Below are 27664 nucleotides of genomic sequence, written 5' to 3'. Positions count from 1 at the left end.
TGGACATAGACAACCAGCAAATGCTCCACAGTGTTGAAGGATTCAGGATGGAGAGGTTATTCAAGGCAGGCAATTCAGCTCCAAAAATGCATTTTTCACTGAAGTGTATGTGTGAGTGTATTTCAAGAGCTCCAGAGATACGTTTGGACACAAAGAGAAGGTAGGCAGTGAGATATTTTGAGAGGATGCCTGGTTTGGCTATTAATAATGGTCAAGCACTCTGCATTTTCCAACGCTGTTTATTCATTTTCTGCAGCCCACTGACACAGCCGGATCTGGCAATGGAGCCGATTCTTTTTTCCTTAAAGTGTCTATGTGACATTATTCAAGGCTAACACTGGAGTCAAAGGCATTTAGAGAGGGCAGCAGCAGAAGCAATGAGAGGTGGTGGGAGGAGGTTGTACAGCAGGGGAGGAAGGGCAAAGGAGCGCCTTCCCTCCCGCTGCCACAGCCAACGCAGGGTGCAGACACGCAGAGAATCTTTTTGGTTATCCATACCAGACAAACACAGCACCATGCAACACAATCCGCAGCTGGAAATGGGTGGAGAGCAGGATGTGGATGGTTATTGCAGCCTGCTTTTTCAGAAGCTGGATTCCTCGGAAGCACAGCTGCCCGTGGCGAGGAGCCGCCTGATGAGTAACCAGGCTGTCAGCAGCTGGGACACAAGCTCCCGAATGGCATTTGCTTGTTGAAGGGAACCACAATTCCGAGGGTGCATCTATCTACTGGGATAGACCTCTCCCTTGGGGCCAGATCCACTCTGCTGCATTCAAATGGAGTTCAAGTATCTAAAATAGCATGTAAAGAGGCACCTATCTATTTTCTTCACAGGAGGGGGACTACCGTGGTGTCTCAACAAGTTAAGGCTCCTTCCCAGGGTGCCTTCCCTCCCAGCTCTGGCCCAGACCTGCACCTTCTATAGTGACTTGGTGTCCAGCCTAGCTGAACGCAGCACCACCTCAAACATCCTTTTTTCTCTTCCAAAAGAAGACGGGAAGAATACCTTCTCCTGATCACACTCTGCTGCCAGCAACCCCCCCCCATCTCCCACCCTCCAAATCCAGGACCCCCAAAGCCCTCCGCCCCACGCTGTGTGTGCTGTAGAGCTGCACACAGGCGAAACGGCTGAGCTATGGGTACAGGAGGGGGTTACACACACACAGGATCGCTCCCTTCTCCTTTGTTTCACCCAGACACAGACCTTCCAGCACCTGAATACTCCTCTGCCAAGTGGTTCCTTCACCCCAAGCAATCCGCACAGCAGCAGCCAACCTAGAAGTCTCCACGGTGGGGGGCAATTCGTGCACCCCGAGTTGCAGCTGGGACCTTTGCTCAGCCCTAGAGACTGAGAGAAAGGCTTTGGAAAGGCGGGCTGGCTCCTGCAGCCAGCACCGTGCCCTTGGCTCAGCCAGTTACTGTACAAAATGGACAACACACACACATTATTTACAGCCTGTTTTTCACATGATGGAGCAGCTCTTGGCTCGGTCTTTCCTGATCTCTGTGTCATTCAGTAAGTCCGTCCTGCCAGGCATTTGTGATGCCCGCTTCAGTCCCCGTTTGGAGTTGCTGCGCTTCAAGTTCTTGTGCACCCTGTTGACCGAGGCAAGCGTAGTCACATGAAATACATCCCGTACGCTGTTCTCCGAGACCTTGGAAGAGCATTCCGCATAGGCCACTGCGCCAATCTGTCGTGCCAGTGCACTGCCCTGCAGTCCAGAGAGAGCGGGAGGAAAAGAGGAGAAGGTTAAGACACCAGGAGCATCCTTTCACATCACCGGCAGCCTTGTCTGCCCCATCAGAACACCCTGGCACGGCCGGGAGTGGCTCTCAAAGCGTTTACTCCTCACCTCCTTAGGTGAAGAGCAAGAATCTGTGAGAGCACCAGACCCGAAGGTGGCCTCCCAAGCAGACAGTGCTGAATAATTTGCACCGTCTCCCTAACGCGGTGTCACCCCTGCAGCTGAGGGCCGGGACGACCCCTCTCACCACAAGAGTGATGGAGGACCTGCTCTCCCCGACGCAGAGCCAGGCACAGAGCAGCCCAGAGAGAAGGCACCTCTGCGCCGCACCACAGAGATGGGGTCTCTGGGCCAGCCTGGAGACACTGCTGGGGTTCACGGTGGCCGCAGCGGCTCCTCAGAACCCCCCCAGCTGTGGCTTTTATCCCCCTGGTAGAGTTGCCCCAAAGCAGAACCCGAGCAGGAGAGTCACTCAGAGCAGAAAGAGCTGGACTGAATTCGGAGACGCAGAAGCACAATGTTCCCCTTTAGCCCATCCAACTTGTCAAATCCTGCATCTCCACCACCTTTGGGGAAAGAGTGGTGGAGCAGGGCGTTGTTCAGCGGAGCATTAGGAAGAAGTCAAGGTCTTCCCTGCAAGCATGAGCAGTTCAGATCCCATGAGCTAAACCAAACCATCTTCAGACCAAGACCTGGGCACCGTGCGTTGTTGGTTGCTGAGCTTCCTTGTATCCAGCAGGTCCTGCAGAAAAGTCCCTGTCTCACCTCCCTGAGCCTTATGGAGACGGCTGCTGAAACACACCTGCTCGTGCGTCACAGGGATGAGGCGCTGCTTGGAAAGCTCCCGGAGAGTGTTTAAGTCCGTCCGCATGTCCAGCTTGCAGCCGACCAGCACAATCTTAGCATTGGGGCAGAACTCCTGAGTCTCCCCTTGCCACTGCAGAGGAGACAAGACGGAGAACATGTTCAGGGGCTGCTGGACACCTCAAAAGGCCCAGTGGCACCTTCACATCAAGTTAATTTGGGCAGCAGGAAGCCTGCAGAAGGGTCATAGAATCATAGAATCATAGACTAGTTTGGGATGGAAGGGACCTTAAAGATCATCTAGTTCCAACCCCCTGCCATGGGCAGGGACATCCCACTAAATCAGGCTGCCCAAGGCCCATCCAACGTGGTCATGGTTGGAAAAACAAAGGTAATCACAGGGTTTCAGCTCACTGCCCCCCAACCCTTTTCCAACCAGACCAAGAACCCCATCAAAGATGCTCCCAGCCCTGGAGGGGAAGACAGACCAGGAGAGTTGTGCTATTGGTTCTTACTGGTCAGCGTCATCCAATCAAACATCTCCATGCCCCACTACTGCAGTGGAGCTCACGCTGTGCATCTGACGCACGGCTTCTCCTGCTGCCACCAGCAAATGGCACCTCCCTGTGCCACAGATGAACGATGGTGGCAACCCAGGATCCCAGAGCAAGCTGTCCTGTCCCGCCTCGTCTCTGCAAAGGACGTGGGACTGGAGCAGTTACCATACCAAGACTACAACTGGCGGCCACTGCAACATCACTTTTAGGTCTCTCGTCTCAGACCTGCAGTGCCCGGTGCCGGTTTTGGCCCCATCGCAACCCACTGGAAGAGGGGAAGGGGCACGGGCACTGGTGGTCACCACGCTCAGCAGGGGCTCTCAGCGAGGGCACACGTTAGGAACAGCTCTGGAGACTGTGATGAAGACGGGAAACACAGGGACAGCCAGGTTTCGGTGTTCTGAATATAACATGAGGCTCTAATGGGATCAGGTCTGCAAAGCAGACTTCAGAGGCCAAGTCCGTGCCCTCTGATGTGCGTGGCTTTTCCAAACCGGGGGGTCACAGCTGTTCAGAGGCTGATTAGCTCATTAGGACACTTTAATGACTGCCACAGGCAAGGATGGGAATGGTCAGAGTGCCTCTCGGATAACTTTATGCTCGCTTGTTCCAGATCTGCCCTGCAAACCTGTCAAATCGAAGCTGCAGTCGCCTGCGCTCAGCCACAGGAGACCGCTCCTGGGTATGGATCTGGAAAAATAATGACCACACAGTCTGGTGCACACATCTGGGACTCCAAAGGTCAACCTCATCGTGCGTTTGGAGCCACGGTCAGCAAGGAGCTCTTTGCACAGCACAGAGTTTGTTTACCATTGGGAGCCGCCCGTTAAAGACATTGAGACATTCAGAGCACAGCTACAGCCCAGGAAATAAGGGATTGAAGCCATGGAAGGAGAAGGCCAGGGCAAACATCTACTCCCTTTGCACTAATGGTCCCTTTCAGAGCTCCAAAAATGAATGCCCAATGTGCAGCTAAGTGTCAGCAGGGTAAATAAAACCATCATAGAATCATAAAATCATAGAATCGTTAAGGCTGGAAAAAATCTCTAAGATCATCCAGTCCAACCATCAGCCCAACCCCACCGTGCCGGCTAAAAGATGTCCTGAAGTGCCACGGGCACGCTTTTTTTAACCGCTCCAGGGATGGGGACTCCAGCACTGCCCTGGGCAGCCTGGAGGCTTCACCACTCTTGCGGTAAAGCAATTTTTCCTAATGTCCAATCTAAACCACCCCTGGCATAACTTGAGGCCATTTCCTCTCATCCTATCACGTGTTAATTGGTTGAAGAGACCAGCACCCACCTCACCACAACCTCCACATCCACTATGACCTCCTCCAGGGAAGATCTGTACACCTCCATCAGCGAGTCAACACCCTGCTTGATTTCCTAGTGCTTCTGAAGGAGGAGGCAGATGAGAAATAGAGATTACCCCCGGCTAAAGATGTCACTTGGAATTAGCGATTCCCTGCTACACTACCTGATGGTTAAGTACATACCCGTGGCAATTAGAAGGGGAAAGAAAACCAATCCACATCCCAGTATCCATAATCTCATGGCGAAAGGAAGTGCCAAGAATGGTTGTTTAGCCTGGAGAAGAGTGGGAGACCTCATCATCCTCTGCAGCTCCCGGAAAGGAGGTTGGAGCGAGGTAGGTGCTGGTCTCTTCTCCCAAGTGACAAGGGATAGGACAAGGAATGACCCAAGTTTTGTTCAACCAATATCAGACTAAAGCAACTGTAAAATATTATTTTCCACCAGGAGATGGGCTCAAGTATCTTCACCACGAACCCCTCTTTCCTGCTGCCAGGGATATTTGTCCACCAGGACAAATATATATGTCCACCAGGACATATCCTCAGCACCTGCGGAGCTCTGGGAGATTAAGGTTAACACACAAGAGGAGGAGGATGCAGTTGTTTGGAGCTGGAATTCAAGCACCTTAATTTACCTGGAGGATGAAAATCCTCAAAGGGACTGAGCTATAGGGTTTAACGAACCAGAGGGGACAGGACAAGGGGGAATGGCCTGAAGCTCCGCCAGGGGAGGGTCAGGTTGGATATCAGGAAAAAATTCTTCACAGAAAGAGTCCTCGGGCACTGGAACAGCTGCCCAGGGAGGGGGTCGAGTCGCCTTCCCTGGAGGTGTTTAAGGAACGGGTGGATGAAGTGCTGAGGGACATGGTTTAGGGAGTGTTAGGAATGGTTGGACTCGATGATCCAATGGGTCCTTTCCAACCTGGTGATTCTGTGATCCTGTGACTACCTGTAATGACAGAGGGCTCCCCAGTCTACGGAGAGAGCCTTAACCCTCTTCTCGCCCGACTGACACCTCAGGGAGCCTGAGATTTGCTGCGCTATCAAGACTTGTCAGAATGAAGGCACCACCCCACAAAAACCTGCTTTGTACGAAATGAAGAGCTGCTTGTTTGCATTCTCTCAGATGGTTCCTTCTCTTCAACCGTACATTCAGTACAGGCAGCCCAGGCGGCAGAAGGGCAGCGATAATAAAGATTTCCTCTGCTGAATTAGCATTTTTGCCCGAGGCTTGAATAGGGAGTGTTATTTTCCTCCTTCGCCTGATATCAAAAGCTTCAGCTTCATGGTGTCTTAGGAATTTTCCTCAGCTCCAGAGGCTGCAAGACCGCACCAAAGGAAACAAGGCATCTACTCGGAGGCACTTAAGAAATCCCCTGGGATTTAGGGTTTATTTTAAGTCACCATATCAAAAGACATCGCCTTACAGTACTCAAAGCATCTGCGAGGCTGCACAGGGAAGACTGAGCCGTGTGGACTCACATGAAGAGTGGGCAGCGAGACATAAATAAATCTCAAACCCTGCTAATTATTGACGGGTTCCCATCTCATTAAGGTAGAAGTGATTTGCTTGCGTTATTATTCTGCTGACTCTCAAGCTGAGCAGTGAATTCTTTCAGTCCACATGAAACGCGCTTCCCTCCACCCAGCACGCTTGGTACCCGGGATCCGCTTTGGGAACGAACACTGAGCCATTGACTGAGTTATCTGAAGGGTCTTTGTCCCCTCACCACGACACTTCTGAGGCACAGACCCACTTCTCAGCCCTCCCAACAGCTGAGTAAGAGGCACTTGCTTCAGCACAACATTTGGCCAAGAGAGAGTCGGTGGAGACTCTCTTGGAGAGGCCAAGAGGGCAGTCGGTACAACGTGACTTGTTCAGACAGTCGCCAGTCCAGTCCCAGCAGCCCGGGGCTTCACTGGGATGAACAGCAACAGGAATCACTGTTTCGGAGTGGTTTTCACACCTTGGTGTCTCAGAGAGCTTCACAAACGAGATACCAGCCAAGACTCGCCTCTAGGACAGGGTGCAGCTGCCAATGAGCTCTCTGCAGCTTCGCTGCACAGTGGTGAGAGCTCGCTGGAACCACAGCTCCTGGAATTTCATGGAAGGAAGCAGGGAATGGCCAACACCAAGGGATGCGAGTGGCCAGAAGGCCATTCACCTTCTCCCCTGAGCAGCATTCTGAGTGGCTGGACTTCATCTCAGAGGAAAGCCCTGAATGTGAACCTCTCCCTGGGTGCCGCCTACCGTGTTCAGTTTTGGGTCCCTGACTACAAGAAACACATGGAGGGGCTGGAGCGTGTTCGGAGAAGGGGAACGGAGCTGGGGAAGGGGCTGGAGAACAGGGGTTCTGGGAGCACTCAGGGACTTGGGGTTCTTTAGCCTGGAGAAGAGGGGAGACCACATCACCCTCCACAGCTCCCTGGAAGGAGGTTGGAGCGAGGCGGGTGCTGGTCTCTTCTCCCAAGTAACAAGGGATAGGACGAGAGGAAACGGCCTCAAGTTGTATCAGGAGAGATTTAGATTGGATATTGGGAAAATACTCTTTACTGAAAGAGTGGTGAAGCCCTGGCAGAGGCTGCCATGGGCAGTGGTGTCATCTCCATCCCTGGAAGTGTTAATAAAACCATTTGGCCATGGCACTTCAGGACATGGTTTAGTAGGCACAGTGGTGTTGGTCTGACGGTTGGGTTTTATGACCTTAGAGGTCTTTTCCAACCTTAATAATTCAAAGATTCCACTCCTCCAGAGCGCGGCAGGCAGGGACCTGCTGGCAGGACAGCCAGAGGCGCTCCACAGCCCATCGCCAGCCCTGTGGGGTTCCCCAGGACCGGCCAGACCCGCCAGCTGGCAATATCTCCTTTGCTGAAAGGCACTAACCTGCAGGTAGAAAACTCACAGCCGCTAACACAGAGCGTGGCCGGGACAGACAGCGATCAGGGCCCTACGCGCTACCCAGTCCAGTGGCGCTGTGCCATCTCCTTTTTATTCATTTGTGGGCTTGAAATTCAGTGCCACAGCTCATTATTCTTGTTGTAAAGCTATGGGGAACTGATTACTGTCTTTCTCGCTGTGCAGATGCTGAACTGAGGGGACTTGCCAAAAACCTGAGCTCTCTACTTGCATGGAAACAGGCACCAGGGGCCACCTCTCCACCGCTGCGAGCAATCCATGGCACACTCCCCGGTGGTTGTGTTAATGATAGAGGCACAACGCTTTCCAAGATCTACCAGGAACGCCCTATGTTTCTCTCTGTCCCCACATCTGTATGTGTGCGCACCCCAGAGCTCCACACCATGAGCTACGTTGGGCTCCTTTTAAATGGAAGTACTTTGATTTCTGCTTAGATAAGGGATTGGCGGCAGCCAACCATCCTCATCTGAGCACGCACATTCCAGCTGAGGACACTAAGCCAGAGCTTCTAGCCTTGATGACAGCTTCAAGGAGACCCCGGGGCAGCTCCACGTGGATCCATCCCACCAGCCATGAACTCACCTTCTTGAGCACACTGTCCAGGGTCTCCGGGCGGCTGATGTCAAAGCAGATGAGCACAGCGTCCGAGTCCGGGTAAGCCAAGGGACGGACGTTATCGTAATACGCTGAGCCTGCAGAGAGGAGCGGGAGGAGAGTGGTGAGCAGAAAGTCTCATCCCCCTAAACGCGAAGGCTGGGATCCCCAGTCCTCTGCCAGGCAGAGAGCGCTTTAATTCCAGTAAGAACTGGAGACATTGCCAGATGATGCAGGCTGCTCTGTCAGAGATAAAGGACGTTGACGTGTTACATTTTAGCTTGTCAAGCTTTTGACAAGTGACCAGACGCTATTAGGTTCAGCAGAGTTTGGTTTGCAGAGGATTTAGTCATTTTGTTTGAGCATGAAGTGAGAGGTTTTGTCCTTGTGCTCTTGCATTTATCCTTTTGTGGTGTGGAAATCATAGAATCATGGAATGGGTTGGGTTGGAAGGGACCTCAAAGCCCATCCAGTTCCACCCCCTGCCATGGGCAGGGACACCTCCCACTGGATCCGGTTGTTCCAAGCCCCATCCAACCTGGCCTTGAACCCCTCCAGGGATGGGGCAGCCACCACTGCTCTGGGCAACCTGGCCCAGGGCCTCCCTACCCTCACAGGAAAACATTTCTTCCTAAAATCTCATCTCGATATCCCCTCTTTCAGCTGAAAACCATTCCCCTCATCCTATCCTTGCACTCCCTGATCCAGAGCCCCTCCCCAGCTTTCCTGGAGCCCCTTTCAGCCCTGGAAGGCTGCTATATATAAATAAATGCAGGTTTTGCATCCCTCTACCGCCCTAGTAAGCATGTGGCAAGTCCGAGGCAGCGGAGCTGTGCTGGATCACTGCAGAAAAGGGAGCTGGAAGAGCATCACCCGCCTCCCTCTGCCACTTGCGTACGGATCCCACTCCTTGTCATGCAGTCGCTGCACCACTAAGGGTGGAAAGGTGTGGCTGAGAGAAGGCAGGGAATGCTGCTGCTATATTTTATCCTCTCTTGCTATCTTTCTACAGGAGCGGTTGCTCAAACAGACTGCGAGAATTTAAGATAGGTACGAAAAGCACTGCCTTTTGCTGTGGATTTGTGGTGGAAAAAGTGAGGCTGATTCTTTTTGGTACGTAAAAGATGTGACAGGATTTGGTGAACAAGCTATAAATTGAGGGGAGGATTCTGCCTTCTGCAGGATTTCTGAGGAAGCAGAGCCCAACGTGAATCCTGCCCAACTTCTGTTGCACATACATGGACACAGACGCCCTCAATGCAAATTTCAGGCGTGAAAGCCGCTGTTCCACAATACTTTTATTTGAAGTGCACAACTGTAGGTGCCTCAGCAAACAGTATTGGAGCAACCAGCTCATTGCTACTTAAAACTGCTGGTTTGGGGTTTATATTTGGCTTTACAATGGTTTAAATTTCCTGAAGGGATGAGAAGCAGATGTTTATTTATGAAAAGAGGAAGCAGAGACACCAGAGTCCTTGTGGAATCTGCCTCCTCCAAAAGAAGGATTGTCCACTCCGAGGAAACCGGACGCGTTTCCTGCTCGTGGCCCCTCCGGACTCCTGGACTGGCACTTTCCCACCCCAAGAGGATGTTGGAGCACCCAGCCCGGGTGTCAGGTGGCTCCTTGATGAAGTTCAGCACCTAATGAATTATGGATGATGATGGCTTATGTTTCTGGGAGGATGGGAATCTGCCTGGGAGAAGTGAGAGAGAATAGGCTAATTCTACACAGGGGCTTCGACCCTGTCTTTTGTCTGCTTTTTGTCTGTTCACAAGTGATGTACAGCATGGAGGGGGGGACAGCCCCTGCAGCACAGCTCTGCACGGCGGATGCTTTGCAAACAGCCCAGATCCCTCTGCAAGACACATCCAGGAGAGCAATCCTGGCTGTCAGCATTCCTTCCTCTGCCCAGAGCTCGCATCAGGCAGGCTGAAGGGTGAGATGTGTTGTCTTCCCACACCCTATGCAGCTCCAGAGATTGGCCACCCACTCTCCCCTTAACACCAGCTCACAGCAAGGTATCAGCAACAGCCACCGCTGCAACCTCCACAGTACGGAGCTCAGGGCACGCTCCCACCGGCACACACAGCACCCACGGAGCCTGGAGCACGCCAGAGTCAATGTGCATTTGGATTCACAGCAAAAGCAGCTAGAGATATCTCCTACAGAGAGCAAAGGCACCTGCAACCCCTGCTCCCATCAGTGGGAGCAGCCACAGCCTGGGTCTCTGTCCCTGCAAAGTCAAAGGGAAGAGAAGCACTTGGGATCCAGCACAGAAGGAACAGACTCTGATCTCCCAGCTCTCTTCCTAGAGGGAAAGTCATGTTCCCTGCATGGAAAGGAGCCAGCTCTGGGAACAGGGGATGCAGGCTGCTGCACAAGGAGGCACAGTGAGGGCGACCCCGTGTCCCACGCGAGCAGAGTGCTGACCTCGCCGCAGGCTCAAACCGCATCAGTTCAGGGAAGCGTTGCCCCTCGTGCTCCTGCAGCACAGCAAGGTCACCCCGTTCCCACGGAGGATGAAGCTGCTTTCGAAGGCAGCACCGAGCTCTGTGCTACTTTGAACCGCGTTTTCATTCTTGTGTGTGGTATGGGGTTACTGGATGGGATGCAAGACCCAGCACGCTCGGATTTGCTGCGTCCTTTATGCAAGCAGTGCCCTCTCCCCCTGCACGTAAGGGGATCTGCCTTCAGACAGGGCCCTCAGCAGAGGCTGCAGGAAAGCCTTCCCACACACATCCTCTCCCTGCAGCTCCTCAGCTCTACACAAACAGATAAATCTGCCCCCTCCCATCCCAGGAATGCTCCTTTTGTAGAGGTGGTTTTGGCTCCATTCTGCACAGACACTGCCACAGCAAACTGTATCATAGCAACCTGCTGCTTCTTTCCGCAGTCAGCAGCTCCTCGGAGCAGAGCCTGCAACGCTGCGGCCCCTCTCTCATCCCCCAGAACCACCACCATCCCCACGCCGGTGTCAGGAACCTGCCAGGAATTGTCCTCTCGCCACCTGGGACCACAGGAGGAAACACCCCTATGCTGGCAGGAGGAGACAAAGGAAGGGATGCGCTAGGTCAAGAACCTCATTTTCTTAGAGATCAAAACTGCCTCCGTGTTCATTAACATTCTGCTGCAACCTCAAAGCGCAGGAGCAGCCCTCAGCACCATCGCTGGCAGCTCAGCTCAACAGCTGTCTTAGCAGCGGCCAACAGCCTCGGCTGCAGAAGCCTCTGCCCCACCACGAGAGACCACGAGAGACCACTGAGAGCGATGGTCAGTGCAGGGCAGGAGAGCTGCTGCGCTCCAGACTTAGGCTTTCTTTGGAGAAGTCTCTCCTGAATCAGGAAATTCTCTTTAGGGGATTATCCTTCTTATTTTCGCATCTATTACATTTTTTATTGAGTACGGCAATTCAAACAAAAAAAAGAAATCCAAACCGCAAAAGCCTCAGTTCCCTCAGCTCCAGGTCTTCAGTTTTATTGATTCTGAGCACTTGACCCCTTGCAGACTCTCCAGCAAGACAACCCAGAGACCCGCAGTCTCGCACTTCCGAATGCACGCAGGGCTCGTGTGCCTGCGGATCCAGCCTTCCTCTGCCGCATGAGTCATTCTCCCACTTGGCACCCAGGTCTGCAAGAAACAGGGCCAACGTGCATCTGTTCACGATCGAAGAGAGAAAATTGGAGCAAGCCAAAAAACCCAGCTTAAAAATAAAACCCACTCGGTTGTAGTCTGAAATTCAGGGGCGGATACAGCCCTGAGCAGCTCTTCTCTCTTATCAGCTGGCAGCCCCTCCAAACGCCTGGCACCGTGACTCAGAGATCTGGAGCAGGGGACTGAAATGTGCTGTTTCATCTGTACCAACATAGTGGTAGTGTTCATTTGTTCCTTATTAGCTGTTCGGAGAGATAATGAGCCTCCTCACATGGGCACCTTCCATCCAACAATAGCACATTACAAACCAGGAAAGCAAATACGCATGCAGAGCCATGAGCTGCTCTGCAAGGGGCTCCCACAACCCCAGCCAGCTCTGGCTTGAAACAGAGACAACCGCTGCCAAGACCTAAATTTTTCAGCATCGCACTCGTCTCGCGGAGGGTTCGCTGTAAACTCTTCCCCATAGAGCCAGCAACGCTGCAGCACACGCTGCTTTCTGCAGGGATAGCCAAGGACTTCCTTCGCAGAAGGAAGCAGGAATTCATCCCAGCTTTCTGGGGTGCTGCACGGACAAGATTTATGGGTTCCCACCTCGCACGGGGGTACCAGATGAGCAGCGGCATTTAGAGGTCTCTGTCTTTGCCAGACAAATCTCACCATCCAGTTCAGCCGAGCCTTTGTCTGCAGGACAAAGCAGAACCAAGGTGCAGCTGTCTCAGGAACCGCTCCCCAGGCATGGCGAGAAGCCAGCTCAGCCAGCATCACCCGCTGGGTGATGGGTCCAAACCACCCTTCACCGAGCTTCACGGGCCGTGTAGCCTTCCAGCGCTTCCCAAGACCGGAGCTCGAACCCTTTGAAGCTGCTGCGTACCAGCACACGCGCTTAGCATTTCCTGAGGTTAACCAGGGCTTTCTGGAGCTGAATTCACAGCTCAAAGTGGCTTTTGTTGCAGAGAAATTTATCTGAGCAACTGCTTACTTAAAAGGGAGAGCCTTGGTGTGTAGATGGATGGTTCCGAGCCCCTTTCTTGCCCCGTCAGGCCGGGTAGGGATTCCTCTACACAGCTGTACCAGAGGGCTGGAGTGGGAGAAGGATGCTCACATTCAGTTATCACATGCTCTCCCGCACGAGTGCTCCAGACCTGGCCAATATCACATGAGGTGCCAGCGAATGTAACGGCTTTCACGAGGAATCATTCCTCTGCCAGGGCAGATGATAATGAAGGTGTTCATAATTATTATTTATGTCATAGAAACATAGGATCATAGAATGGTTTGAGTCAGAAAGGACCTCAAAGCCCATCCAGTCCCACCCCCTGCCATGGGCAGGGACACCTCCCACTGGATCCAGTTGCTCCAAGCCCCATCCAACCTGGCCTTGAACCCCTCCAGGGATGGAGCAGCCACCACTGCTCTGGGCAACCTGGGCCAGAGCCTTCCCGACCTTCACGGGAAAACTTCATCTCAATCTCCCTTCTCCGATAAAGACCTCCCTGATAATCTCACACTTTTAAGATGGAAAATGAAATCTCTGTACAACTTGCAGACGCAGCGGGCAGCAAACATCCCACCCAAGCGCTCCTGGAGCAGCAGCGCTGCAGAAAGCTGTGCAGGGAAGGCGTCTGCAACAACCCAGGCTGTGCCAGCTGGTTGCTCCCTACTCTTCCCCTCTCCCAGCTTCGCAGAGGAGATGCTGGGGGTTGGATGCAGCTCTCTCAGGGCAGGGAGCAATTTGCATGAGAAAGACATAGGTCCCTTGTTACAGCCCTGCCATTGTCTCCTCCAGGCCCCAGCAAGGGGAAAGCATAAAAATGTTGGATTAAAACCCTGGCGTGAAATCCCCCCAAGTGGCGGCTGTCCCAGACACCCCAGTTCCCATGGAGAGCTTGCGAAAATCTCGGCTGGTTTTCTGAGATATCCAGGACACTCCAGCGTTTCCTCTGCTGATGCAACAAGAGGGCACGGAGTCATCCTAAAATATTTCCTACTCCTAGAAAAGGGGAAATCAGCCCAAAGAAACAATGGGGCAGTTTCCGGCAGAGGGTGAAGAGGAATTCAGCCTCAGGGAACACTGAAGGGCAGCAGTTAAACAGCCCCAAAGGTCATGCCCAGTCCTTTTCTCCCGCTGGGAACAGACTAGGAAGGAAATTTTTCTTATATAGTCCTTTTACTCCACTTAACTCGACCATAGAATGACCCAGACAGCATCTGTGGGAACGGGCAGGTCACGGATGCAGCACCGGAGCGCCCCAACAAAGCACACACTGGACTCAGATCTCTTGTTTGCAAGGACGAAGCTGCCCGTGCTGACAAAAAATGTCATATAGCTGCTGTGTCCATGACACAACATGGATACGGAGCTGTTGGAACGGGTCCAGAGGAGGCTACAAAGATGATCCGAGGGCTGGAGCACCTTCCCTATGAGGACAGGTTGAGAGAGTCGGGGTTGTTCAGCCTGGAGAAGAGAAGGCTCCCAGAAGACCTTAGAGCAGCTTCCAGTACCTGAAGGAGCTCCAGGAAAGCTGGGAGGGGCTGTTCACAAATGCTTGTGGGGATAGGATGAGGGGGAATGGGGATAAACTGGAGAGGGGCAGATTTAGACTGGACATAAGGAGGAATTTCTTCAGGATGAGAGTGGTGAGGCACTGGCCCAGGTTGCCCAGAGCAGTGGTGGCTGCCCCATCCCTGGAGGGGTTCAAGGCCAGGTTGGATGGGGCTTGGGCAGCCTGAGCCAGTGGGAGGTGTCCCTGCCCATGGCAGCGGGGTTGGAACTGGATGATCTTTAAGGTCCCTTCCAACCCTAACCTATGATTCCATGACACCTCCTGTGCAGCTGGTGGCAGTGCCAGCAGCGGTTCTGCTGGGGTTCTGTGGGAGCATCCTGCTTGCACAGTCACAGAATCCTTTGGTTGGAAAAGACCTTTGAGATCAAGTCCAACTTTACATGTCCACTACTAAACTGTATCCTCATCTACTCATCAACACACCTTCTCCACCAGATCCAAGGACCACCCAGGACCACCCACAACCACCTTCTCCAAGATGATCTCTCACTTAGCAGGAACCACACGGTGAACTCTGCAGCCATGGGTCGTTGTCTTGAAGATTTTGGTTGCCTTTATAAAGGCAGAAGGCAGCGTTTGAAGAGCAATAGCTCAGGGTACCTGGCATATAACAGACCAGAATATACAAATGTCCTCCTCATTCCCTGTGTTGTTAGCGCTGATGGAGACCTGGGAATGAGTGCAGCCTTCCAGCCTGCAATACCTGCACATCGGGGACACAATGATCTGAACCATCACAAGTCCAGAGACAGACTTCATCGTCCCAGTGGGAAATCAGACCCTCTCTCACACGAAAGAAAATCAGAGATATTTTTGTGTTTGAAGACTGACAAACTGCAGCGATATTCCCGAGCACTTCGCAGGTCCCTGCGCAGCCGAGGCTCAGAGGCAGGTTGAGGATCCCTGACCCTTCCTGCCACATTATTGTCTGGAAGGGGAGGATAATGCACATCCCGCTGTTACAAAACCCATGTTTCTGACACTAATACAGCGCTCATTAGAGTCCAGCCCAGAAGAGTGACAAGAAGCAGGAACAGGAATTAGTGTACTGGGGACAGACTTGGGGACACTGGTAACACTGCAGTCTGAAGCCCGGACCCAATAACTCCAGGTGTTACCAAAGAAGTAGCAGTGACGTAAAATCCTAGAATGAGTTGGGTTGGAAGGGACCTCCAAGCCCATCCAGTTCCAACCTCTACCACAGGCAGGGACACCTCCCACTGGATCCGGTTGCTCCAAGCCCCATCCAACCTGGCCTTGAACCGCTCCAGGGATGGGGCAGCCACCACTGCTCGGGGCAACCTGGGCCAGGGGCTCCCCACCCTCACAGGAAAACGTTTCTCCCTAAGATCTCATCTCAGTCTCCCCTCTTGCAGCTGAAAACCATTCCCACTTGTCCTCTCCCTGCACTCCCTGATCCAGAGCCTCTCCCCAGCTTTCCTGGAGCCCCTTTCCATACTGGAAGCTGCTCTAAGGTCTCCTCGCAGCCTTCTCCAGGCTGAACAACCCCAACTCTCTCAGCCTGTCCTCGTACGGGAGGTGCTCCAGCCCTCAGATCATCCCCATGGCCTCCTCTGGACTCCTTCCAACACCTCCGTGTCTTTCGTGTGCTGAGGACTCCAGAGCTGAACGCAGAGCTCCAGATGAGTCAGGGTACAACAGAGCCTCACAATGGGGAAAGCCTCAACTCTCCGACCTCGATGGGCAGCAATGGCAGGATCTGAGAGTTGTCTTGAAACGACACAACACCCTCCCTGCCAGAAAGTGGGCAAAGCAAAGAGGAATGAGGCATCCCACCAAAGCTGGAGGGAGACAGAAAGCAGCAAAGGGAACTGCCAACCACTACTGCAATCTCCCGTCACCCAGCGCTCCGCAGCACACCAAACGCAGCGCGGCCGTGAGCCCCAGGACTTCCGCAGCCTTCTGTCATGGGGGCACCACGATGTCTCTCTTGCTTATGCAACATCACTGCAAACTCCCGAGGTGCAGGAAAGGAGGAAACCGTTCCATGACATCGAACAAGCAGTCGTCTGGAAAATGCATGATTGAAACAACAGCTAATCAGCTTGGGCAATTAATCTCTGCTTCTAAATCTTTGGATGCACATACAAAAATGAGTAAACTACTAAAGAGCCCGGCTGGAATACCTTCAGGACAGACATGGTCAGGATGAAGGGAATGGTATTTGCACGAGCTGAGGTGGCATTTCTGGACCCCCTCTCCAGATCTCATTACTGGAAACCTGTCACTCAGGAGGAAGCTGTTCTGCTGGATTTACCGGCAGAGGAATCTCCAGCTCAGGCAGGCACAAGGTGCTTCTGCCTTGTCCGGATCCTCTGCTCCATCACACGTACGCTGCTTACAGAGGTTCAGAGGAGACTCCTCAGATGAAAACCTCACTCCAGCAATTGGGATGAAGCTCTGGAAGCTCCGTGTAGAAGCGCCTGCTGGCAGCTCTGGTGGAGCATCACTGAGTGTCTGGGGCAGCCCAAGGAGTTCATCCAGGCTTCTCACAAGCATGCTGGAAATCACACCCGTGGCAGCTGACAAAGGAGACAAATGGGAGCCACCAGTCCCTTCCTGGCACCGCTGCCATGTCACAAGGGCAGCTGGCATTGCCCCAGCCTGCCTGTCATCCTTTCTATGGGGCACAACGAGGATTAGGAGCGGCAACAGATTCCCACAGAACAGCCAGCACACGCTCTGGCTTTGGGGAACACATCCGAGGGCTGAACGAACGCAATTATTGTTATGCAATGGTGCACATTTCAGGTTTGCTGTGCAGAAGCAGCAGATCCCTCCCTGATGGTTCAGCTACCAGATAAGGTTTCTCCCCAGAGGGAAGGCTGGGCTTGTACACTTGGGAAATTTCCTTGAGTAGAGATTTTATCATCAGAACACGGAGCAAAAGGAAAGCTGTAGCCATGCTCTCACTGCACGCACGGGGTCTGGGGCACACGCCAACAAGTTCCTAAAGAGCTTTCCCTCCCACAAAGCATCCAGCTGTCCCAGCACTGTTCTGTGGGGTAAGAAGGGGCACCCTTGGTACCACACAGGGTGAGGGTTATTAGAAAGACAAGCCATCACAGGCTGAGGACAGGGCGTGACTGCCCTGCTCCAGGGAGTTTCTGCAGCTCTGTTTATAGAACAGCCTTGATAAGCATCTTCCACTTGTCCTAAACATGCATTAAGGTGGCATCAGGAGGTGCCACAGCACAGCCAGATGGACAGAAGAAACGGGGAGAGCAGAGCAGTGCTGGCCTTGCCCACAGGAGAGAGCGGAACGCTTCCACGACGTGGGGAAAGGGGTCTGCATCAGAGCTGGGAACAAACCCACACCACAGAACGCCCTTCCTCTCATCATCCACAGTTGGCTGATTGTCAGTAATTGCACCGTTCCTACTCAGCACCTCCGTGACTCCCAAGACACCCCATAACCCCCAGAGGCTGAATCCCTCCCTGGATCCACAGCGGGCAAAGGACAGATGCTTGCTGCCCTTTCTGTAGGGAGGTGCAAGGAGAAGCAACCCCCCATCCCTGAGCCACACCACAACTCCTCACCATGCCTGGTCCAGCAAGACAATCCTCCTGGGGACTGCCATGTCATGTCCTGTCCTGTCTTCTCAGGTTCATCCTCCACCCACTCCAGCATAAGCATTTCTGCCGCTGTTTCTGCTGCAACTCTTTAAACTTCCGTCCGACTGGTTCTTGACCTGCCTGAGAATGTGACCCAGCTGCACATATTTTTAGGCTTAACTATGTATTTGTGCTGAGGCAGAACACAAGTATGCTGGTTTCAGGCTCCCAGCCTCAACAGGGAGCATGGGAGGAGCTATTTTGGTACGCAAAGGGCAGCTCCACATTTTTTTTTTCCTCTGCCTCAAAAGGAGGTATCGAACTCTTCCCAAGGCAGAACTTGCACTTTGGAAGAGGCAGCCATGGCAATCCCAGAGTGGCAGGCTGGGAATCCAGGCACAGACAGCCTCAGCATCCATGGAGATGCCAAGGCTGCGCTCGCTCGGCCCCTTTCAGCTCTCTAATCTCATCAACATTCCTCAGCAGTTCCCCTAAAGAAGGATCTGTTATTGCAGACGGTGGGTTCCCACACAGGCCATACCAAGGCAGACTGTTTGCTGAGTGCAGGTGAAGAGGGAGGGGGATTTGCAACTCACAACGTTATTCTTGTCTTGAAAGCACATCTGCTTATAAGACAGAAGCCCCGGCGAAGGACTGGCAGCCGTGCAGTCCCCTGTTGAGAGCTGCAGCACGGAGAGGGGCACGGTGGCACTGCTGAACCTGTGGGCACTGATCTTTGCAGGTCGTTGCAGCCACTGCGGCTCGTAGCCTGCTCTTAGCCGCAGTGCATCCTGCTGGCCCAAAAAGGCCAGAAAAGCTCTCTCCAGATGCTTTCCAAGATGGTAGTGATCACGTCCAAGGCACGATGCCAGGCATGGATTGCCCCTTGAGCCGCTGGCATAGATGGCCCTACCAGAAATGGGCAGCTTCGCTCTTGCTGCTGCAGATCTTGGGTGCAAAGATGCAGATAAATGGTCTCAGGTCACATCAGTGCTCTGCCTGCACGGAGAGGTCGCAGACGCAGAAGGCAGGCAGAATCTCTCAGCATAAAGGTTCACACTCATTTTGGTGTGAACCAAAAGCAAAGAACTGAGCCCAGGCTGCCAGGCACAAAGGAGCTTCCGCCCTATCATAGATGCATGGAATGGTTTGAGTTGGAAGGGACCTTAAAGCCCATCCAGATATACCCCCACCCTGCCATGGGCAGGGACACCTCCCACTGGATCCGGTTGTTCAAACAACAAAACCTTAAACTGGAAAAACAAATACCCCACACTGAGGTACCGGGCAAAGCCTCAGATCTGCCAGCACTGACGCTGAAGCACCCTGGCCTCGCTCAGGCAGCGGCGTTGCCTGAGCCCATCTCTCTCCTGGTTGGTGCCCAGCGCCAGGAAAGGGGCTCTGCGGGGCTGCCAGGGGGGTGGGCAGGAGGAGCAGAGCGCTGGGGTGTGCACAGCGGGTGCAGTGCCTGCATCACAGCAGGAATGCACCAAGAGCGAGTCCTTGGGAAGGAGGTCAGCCAGCGCTGAATGCTCTCACCACCAGAGATCTGCTGAGCACCGCAGCGGCTCCGCTCCAAGCATGAAGCCTCCCAGGGCAGCCAGACCCACAGACACTCCCTGATCCCACAGGGAACACAGCTATTGCACGGCTGAGTAAAGCCTACCTGCCCGGTGCTCACCTGGTTGGTAATCGCATTCCCTTTCACACCTCTGCAGCACGGAAATGAAACTCGCCTACTCTTTGCAAAGCATCGCTAGTGATCACAAAACCATCCGCCCTTCCTCCACCTGGCCTCGAGGAAGGAAGCTCTTCCTGATGAGTCTGGGACACCCGCACTGCAGGTCTGGGAGGAACCAGCCTTTGGGAACAGCACTCCCAAGCCACCAGGCATCCCGTCAAACAGGAGTTTCCTCTGCCACAGGACACCGGCGCTGCACAGAGGAGTTGTTTCTGTGCAGAGCACTTTCAGCCAACAAGGAGTAAAGAATGAATTTGCCAGAACAGAGCCCGAAGAGCAACAAAGCTCCACGGCCTTCATAAGACTCAGGAGTTCAGGTTCGAGGGCACGGCAGCTCCCTGGAGCCAAAGCCCTATCCACCCGCTCCGTCAGGCAGACCGCGCTCCCCTGCTCTCACGCACAAAGATGTCAAACGGCTTTTAAATGAGAAGGGTGGATGAGAAGTCCAAGATGAGTCGGCAAGGAGTGCTCGCAGCCCAGAAAGCCAACCTGGGCTGCATCCAAAGCAGCGTGGCCAGCAGGGCGAGGGAGGGGATTCTGCCCCTCTGTTCCACTCTTATGAGACCCAACCTGGAGTCCTGTGGTCAGTTCTGGAATCAGCACAGGAAGGACATGGAGCTGTTGGAGCAAGTCCAGAGGAGGCCACGGAGATGATCCAAAAGCTGGAGCACCTCCCATATGAGGCCAGGCTGAGAGAGTTGGGGTTGTTCAGTCTGGAGAAGAGAAGGCTCCGCAGAGACCTTAGAGCAGCTTCCAGTACAGAAAGGGGCTCCAGGAAAGCTGGAGAGGAGCTCTGGATCAGGGAGGGGACAGGACAAGGGGGAATGGTTTTCAGCTGAAAGAGGAGATTGAGATGAGATCTTAGGGAGAAATGCTTTCCTGTGAGGGTGGGGAGGCCCTGGCCCAGGTTGCCCAGAGCAGTGGTGGCTGCCCCATCCCTGGAGGGGTTCAAGGCCAGGTTGGATGGGGCTTGGAGCAACCGGATCCAGTGGGAGGTGTCCCTGCCCGTGGCAGGGGGTGGAACTGGATGGGCTTGGAGGTCCCTTCCAACCCAACCCATTCCATGGTTCCATGATTCAAACTTGCTGTCAGCCAGAACCCCCAGATCCCATCCCTGCAGGTGTTCCAGGCCAGGTTGGAATGGGCTTGGAGCAATCTGATCCAGTGGGAGGTGTCCCTGCCCATGGCAGAGGTGGAACTGGATGGGCTTTGAGGGGTACCTTCCAACCCAACCCATTCCATGATTCTATCAATGGAAGCTTTAGACAATGGCATGTAGCACAACGTAGGCTTTCAGGGGGGTAGGACATCCCCCCCTGTGCTGTCAAATGGCACCTGAAGTGATTTCACAACTCAGAGGTTGGACAAACAGAAACAAACATGAAGTGCAACGAGCACCTGCTGAGGAGAGACAAGGGTTCAAGCCCCAACTTCATTCCCTTTTCTCCCAGGCACGTACCTACATCTAAGGCACTTCAGACAGAGCAGTCCTTGCATCTGCTCTGTCTGAGCAGCACAGATTTCATCCTCATGAAGGATTCTTAGTGCTGGAAACTTGCCAGAGTCACCCTCCAGCCTCAGAAAAACTAATCAATGGACAAAGGCTTAAAAGACATTTAAAGGAAATCAGAGGTCCCAATACAATTTGAGAGCCATTTGCTTCTCCATCACTTCTGCCCAGCCTATGGCAATATTTCCTTAACTAGATTTACTGCCTGCCTGCACAGCCCGCGTTTGCCACTTCATGCGAGGGGCTCAGTGTCCCTGCCCATGGCAGGGGGGGTGTGAATTGGATGGGTTTTGAGGTCCCTTCCAACCCAAACCATTCTACGATTTCTAGAGGAGACTTTCAGTCCCAATTATTTATTTAAGAGATGGCAAGGGCAATCTCGACAGGAGGGGAGCACTTTCCCAGCACCTCCCTTCCCCCTCTTGCTGGCATGGAATTTATCACGAACAATAAGCCCCTGCTTGTGAAACTGCTTAAAAGAGACAGGAGGCAGCGCAGGGACAAGGGAAAGTGCACCCCAGTCCCTGCCATTCTGCATGATGAGGGCAATTAGCCACTCTCAATCCCTTCAGCTCAGCTGGTTCAATTCACTATTGTGCAAAAGTTCTTTTATCAAAGCTCCTGTTTACAAGTGTCTCCGAAGGGTAGTGGGAATTCAACAGGGCTCACAGCCTACAGCTAAAAATATCAGTTTGATTACTAGGGAAAATTGCTGTGCATGGCTTTGCAGGACAGTTTGTCGAAGAAGGAGCTCCTGTGTATTTCAAATCAAAGCTATAACAGAAGGGAATTTAGCTGGAAAACTATCTAGTGAACTCTATCCACAACGAAGATGAAGGTCTTACATTTTAAATAAAGAGAAGGGAGAAAAAAATCAAAGTCCGTTTCCTCTTGGCTAGAGAGAAAAACATTAGACAAGCACACCTTTCGTTGAAAAGGGTAAAAATGAAGGTATGACAGCATCAGATGCAGGTATCAGGTACATACATACGGCTTTAAAGGCTTTTTATCATGTCCTTTTCTTTTAACATTGGTAAGATCAAAGCCAAACATTCCAGAGAATTCCTAAAAAGCAGACAACGCATCGACCGTGCTTCTGCACCCTCGAAAGATGAAGCTTTCCCCGTCAAATAGAGATGCTCAGAGCAAAGCCATTCAGTGCCTAGCGAAGATACCCCACCTCATCCCCTTCCACAGGGTGAACAAGCCCATGGTTTGGAAGCCCCCCCCAGTCCCAGGGGTGATCAAACTGCTGGTGGGGACACAGGGTCGACCGCCTCTCACTCTCGGTGCACCCCGATCCAGACTGACCCCATTGGAGCGGCTCCATTGGAACGCTCTGCAGGAAAGGCTCCTGGGTTGACCAGGATGGCTTCTCCATTACCACATCTGAGGGATTTCACTCAGCACCGTCAGCCCAGCACCATCCACCACGCAACAACCACATCGGAGCCACCATTCCATGCTTCAAGCAGAGTTCCCAGTCAAATGCTGAGACCCAGTGCTTCATCCATGCCTCCAGCACCAGAATCCTTGTGGCTCACAGCACACAAAGCCAAAGACCCCTTTTTGTCTCAGGGAATAAAAAGCAGCAAAAGCAACGTCTCCCAGGTGAGGAAGCTCCAGAGCAGACTCAACAAACACCTTTAACGCATTAGAGCTAGTCTAAGACCCAGCAAAGCCACTGCTCCAGGCAGAGCTGAGCTGATCCCACGGCTGTAATTTGATGGATATAAAATTACAGGAAGGAATTCGAGTGTATAAGAGCAAAGAAAGTCCTAAATGTTTTAATTTACTGTTGCTCCTGGACACCAAGAGGACTTCATTTGTGATAAGAACTCCAGAAATTATGGGGAAAGAGCATCCTGTGATGTTCACACACCGACAAAGCACAGCGTTCAGCCGCGCCGCGTGTGCACAGCAGTCCAAGAGGGTTGTCAGAGGTAAATTAAAAGGTGTGCGTGACCTTTGCTGGATGCCAATATTGTTATTAGCTCTGCCTCAAGTACTCCACTCGCACCCCGTGCCTCCACAGAAAGACGGCATCAAGTTTAGGCTGGGGTTCGGTGGGCTGGGACAGCCGTGCCTGCAGCTTCCGCAGCTTCCGCAGCATCACAACCATGGACACAAAACCAAACCAAACCAAGCAGCCCTCCCAGGACTCCAGCTGCTGCTGCAGTGAGGGAAGGGCAGCACTCTCCCACTGCAAGCTCGTCCCCCATGCCAGCTTTTGCTTTTCCTACGCTGCCTATCCTCCTTCCCGCTCCTCCCAGCCTCATTTCGTACCCTAGAGTCGGACCAGTTGTTCCTGAGCCGTGCCCAGGCATGATGGAGCTGCTCCAACAGGAGCGGCACTGGCTGCAGGCACCGGGCCCAGCACCAGCACAGTGGTCCCTGGCAGCAGTGATGCCTCCACAGACCACAGCAATGCCCCCTGGCCCTAGGCGATGCCCCCCACACCTGGAGGGGTAAAATTTGCCCCCCAGACCCCAGCAATGCTCCCAGCACTGGTGGATCCAAGCTATGTCCCCCCAGACCCCAGCGATGCTCCCAGCACCGGTGGATCTGAGCTATGCCCCCCCAGACCCCAGCGATGCTCCCAGCACCGGTGGATCTGAGCTATGCCCCCCCAGATCCCAGCAATGCTCCCAGCACCGGTGCATCCGTGGATCCGAGCTATGCCCCCCCAGACCACAGCAATGCTCCCAGCACCGGTGGATCCATGGATCCGAGCTATGCCCCCCAGACCCCAGCGATGCTCCCAGCACCGGTGGATCTGAGCTATGCCCCCCCAGACCCCAGTGATGCTCCCAGCGCCGGTGGATCCATGGATCCGAGCTATGCCCCCTCAGACCCCAGCGATGCTCCCAGCACCGGTGGATCTGAGCTATGCCCCCCCAGACCCCAGCGATGCTCCCAGCACCGGTGGATCCGTGGATCCGAGCTATGCCCCCCCAGCGATGCCGCGCAGTCCCAGGCAATGCCCCCCACACCGGCAGATCCGAGGCCCCGGCGATGACCCCAGCATCGGTGGATCCAAGCAAACCCCCCTGGACCCAGGTGATCCCCCCACCACCGGGAGATGCTCCCCCCGGAGCTGCGGCCCCGCACCTGCAGTCCCGGGCGATGCCCTCCCCGGAGCCGGCAGATACCCCCACGGGACCGGGAGATGCCCGTCGGTCCCGATCGATGCTTCTGCACTGATGGGACCGGGTGATGCTCCGCTCCCCCAGAGCGGCTGGACCGGGAGATGCCCGTCGGTCCCGATGGATGCCCCTGCACCGGTGATACCGGGCGATGCCCTCCGGTATCGGCAGACCCGATTGATGCCCCTCGGTCCCGGGCTATGCCCTTGCACTGGTGGTACCGGGCGATGCCCCCCCTGTATCGGCACACCTGATCGATGCCCCCCCGTATCGGCAGACCCGATTGATGCCCCCCTGTCCCAGGCTATGCCCCTGCACCGGTGGTCCCGGGCGATGCCCTCCGGTATCGGCAGACCCGATGGATGTCCCCTCGTATTGGCACACCCGATGGATGTCCCCTCGTATCGGCAGACTCGATCGATGCCCCCCCGGTATCGGCAGACCCGATGGATGCCCCCCCGTATGGGCAGACTCGATCGATGCCCCCCGTTATCGGCACACCCGATCGATGCCCCCCGGTCCCGGGCGATGGCCCCAGACCCCGGGAGGGGCTCGCAGGCTACCGGAGCACGGCTGCATCCCAGGCGCTGCGGCGATGGACACCCCCCCCCCCCCCCTTTCCTCCCCAGCTTTAGGGCTATGCCCCCCCCGCCCCCATCCCCAGCGCACCTGAGGTGTCCCACATGTTGAGCTCGGTGCGCTGTTTGTCGATCTCGAAACTGGCCGTGTAGTTCTCGAAGACGGTGGGCACGTAGCTCTGCGGGACGGAGGGGAGAGCAGAGGTGAGCCCCCCGCCCTGCCGAGCCCGCCGCCCCCCCACGCCCCCCGCACACCTCGGGGTAGCAATCCTTGGCGAAGACGTGCAGCAGCGCCGTCTTCCCGCACTGCGTGTCCCCCACCACCACGATCTTGCAGCGAGCCAGGTGCCCCTCCATGGTGCGGGGCCGCCGTCTCCCGCACCGCCGCTTTACCGGGCCGGCCCCGGGCTGGCCGCGCCCCCCGGTCCCGCCGCCGCCAACTGGAGCCCAGGCGAGACGGTGAGGGGCAGGGCTTAGCCCTCGGGACCGCCCCCGGGAGCCGCACCGCCCGGGCATCGCCCGGCATCGGGCACCGACACGCCGGGAGCCGTCCCCGCCGCCCCCTCGGGGCATCCCGCAACCCAGGTTCACCTCTCCCGATACCGGGAGATCCCCCCGCCGCCCCCTCGGGGCATTCCCCCATCCCAGCTTCACCTCTCCCAGTACGGAGAGATTCCCCCACCGACCCCTCGGGGCATCTCCCCCTCGAGGTTCACCTCTCCCGGTACCGGGAGCTGCCCCCGCTGCCTCCTCGGGGCATCCCCCCATCCCAGCTTCGCCTCTTGCGGTACCGGGAGCCGCCACTGCCCGCCCCCTGCCCCCTCGGGGCATCCCCCCACCGGCTTTGCCTCTGCCGGTAACGGTCACAGCGCCGCCGCCCCCTCGGGGCATCCTCTCCCCCTCCTCAGCTTTGCCTCTGCCGGTGCTGGACACAGCCCCACCGGAGCTGCCCCCTCGGGTATTCCTGCTTTCCATTCTCCCCCCAGGATGGACAGGGGATCTATAAATGACAGGCAGTGATTTTAATCAGCAGGATTAACCACAGAATTGTGGAATGGTTTGGGTTAGAAGGAATCTTAAAGCCCATCCAGTCCCACCCCCTGCCATGGGCAGGGACACCTCCCACTGGATCAGACTGCCCGGGGTCCATCCAACCTGGCCTTGAACCCCTCCAGGGATGGGGCAGCCACCACTGCTCTGGGCAACCTGGGCCAGGGCCTCCCCACCCTCACAGCAAAACATTTCTCCCTAAAATCTCATCTCAATCTCTCCTCTTTCAGCTGAAAACCATTCCCCTCATCCTATCCCTGCCCTCCCTGATCCAGAGCCCCTTTCCAGCTTTCCTGGAGCTCCTTTCAGCACTGGAAGCTGCTCTATGGTCTCCACAGAGCCTTCTCCTCTCCAGGCTGAGGATTCAGGGATTGAGAAAGCAAAGCCTCCTCTGCCGCTAGTGTTTTGCTGGTCATACTGCAGAAAGATTTACTGTAATGGGAAACTTTCATTTGTCAGAGACAAGCTGTCTGTCACAAAACACAGTAAAAATAGTGGCAGCGAAGAAAAAGCAAGTCTGGAGGAGTGGAAATTAAAATGTTTTGGCAGTCAAACCAGATTTATTAATGGACTGAGGGGACAGTTTGTTTTTACTGAAATCGCAGTCATTTTTAATATATAAATATTGCTTGCATAAAGTCAGGATGAGTAAAGAACACTGAGATTGTAGAATCACAGAATCATGGAATGGTTTGGGTTGGAAGGGACCTCAAAGCCCATCCGGTTCCACCCCCTGCCATGGGCAGGGACACCTCCCACTGGATCCGGTTGCTCCAAGCCCCATCCAACCTGGCCTTGAACCCATCCAGGGATGGGGCAGCCACCACTGCTCTGGGCAACCTGGGCCAGGGCCTCCCCATCCGCACAGGGAGAGGGGTCTTCTTCCTAAGATCTCATCTCCATCTCCCCTCTTTCAGCTGAAAACCATTCCCCCTCATCCTACCCCTTCATTTCCTGATCAAGAGCCCCTCTCCAGCAGCATAGAAGGGTTTGATGGTGCAAGGCGTGGTGCCGCATGGGTTCCCAGCAGCTCAGAGCACTGCTTTGCTTTCCACCAGCCACACAGCAGCCAGGTGAGCGGGCGCTTTGCAGGGCCGGCTGCCTTTGCATAGGATCATAGAATCACCAGGTTGGAAAGGACCCACTGGATCATAGTGTCCAACCATTCCTCACACTCCCTTAAACCATGTCCCTCAGCACTTCAAGCATGGTCATGGACTAAGCATGGTCATGGACCACACAGCCCTGTGTCTTGGGATGCTCCTCCATGGAAAGAGCCAAACACAGAGCAGGGCTGAAGAGTCGTTCTTAGCGTCTTTGACTGGCCAAACCCCCTCTTGTTCTCATCACCTACCAGGCAGGACCTCAGAGCTGAGCGGAAGAGACTATCCTGGAATCACAGTAGCGTTGCTCGCATCCTCGCCTGGCTTGACTCCTGCGTTAGATGGGGCAGGACGGTGTTGTCAGCCAATTCCTCATTCCATAGTGTTGCGACAAGTCTTGCTGCCGCATCTCCATTCCCCCCAGCCTCGCCTTAAGCAATATGAGTAACTGTCACATGCTTGTTTCCTTTCCCCGTCCCCAGGGAAAGGTGCTTGTGCAGCACTCTGTCGCGTTTTGCAAGCCCTGTCGGCCTTTTCAGCCTTCTTAGATGTGTGCGCGTCACTTGGCTCAGACGTGGAGGAACGGCAAGAGAATTTCATCGTGCTGGTGACTACTGGGTGTGCTGGGTGGCTGTGGGGGTCACCTGGAGCAAGCTGCTCCCCTGGATGATACCTCTCTTCTGAAGGCTTTTTACGCTATTTCTCAATAGGAATTAGGGTGGGGTTTTTGGTTGGTTTTTATTTTGGCTTCCAGACAACAGGTCATTGTGGCTCTGCTCCACAGAAAGCAGGAAACTTTCTGTAGTGAA

At 54.5% G+C, this 27664-nt stretch overlaps 1 protein-coding gene across 2 annotated transcripts; it reads right to left on the bottom strand.

Moving 5' to 3' along the window:
* Positions 1 to 229: 229 nt before the first annotated feature.
* Positions 230 to 25112, bottom strand: RND2 (Rho family GTPase 2). Of its 2 annotated transcripts, XM_054088577.1 has the most exons (5): positions 24958 to 25112; positions 24794 to 24881; positions 7921 to 8030; positions 2548 to 2682; positions 230 to 1712 (listed from the first exon to the last, which is right to left on the bottom strand). In XM_054088577.1, exons 1-5 carry the CDS (start codon positions 25057 to 25059, stop codon positions 1464 to 1466), a joined length of 684 nt encoding a protein of 227 aa, XP_053944552.1. In that variant the 5' UTR covers positions 25060 to 25112; the 3' UTR covers positions 230 to 1463. The 2 variants fall into 2 exon arrangements, with proteins under 2 accessions (XP_053944552.1, XP_053944553.1); XM_054088578.1 differs by lacking the exons at positions 24794 to 24881; positions 24958 to 25112 and adding an exon at positions 17713 to 18339.
* Positions 25113 to 27664: the final 2552 nt, after the last annotated feature.

The sequence above is a fragment of the Cuculus canorus genome, chromosome 25 (genome assembly GCF_017976375.1).
Source record: "Cuculus canorus isolate bCucCan1 chromosome 25, bCucCan1.pri, whole genome shotgun sequence".
Taxonomy (NCBI): domain Eukaryota; kingdom Metazoa; phylum Chordata; class Aves; order Cuculiformes; family Cuculidae; genus Cuculus; species Cuculus canorus.
This window is presented reverse-complemented; position numbering and strand designations above follow the sequence as displayed.

What these genes read in the sequence shown, in the direction of transcription:
- RND2 (XM_054088577.1), bottom strand. Translation starts at nt 25,059, where the DNA reads ATGGAGGGGCACCTGGCTCGCTGCAAGATCGTGGTGGTGGGGGACACG. An exon ending in CCAAGGATTGCTACCCCGAG is followed by an intron (nt 24,882 to 24,957) that starts GTGTGCGGGGGG and finishes TCCGTCCCGCAG; the next exon opens with AGCTACGTGCCCACCGTCTT. An exon ending in CAACATGTGGGACACCTCAG is followed by an intron (nt 8,031 to 24,793) that starts GTGCGCTGGGGA and finishes TCCTCTCTGCAG; the next exon opens with GCTCAGCGTATTACGATAAC.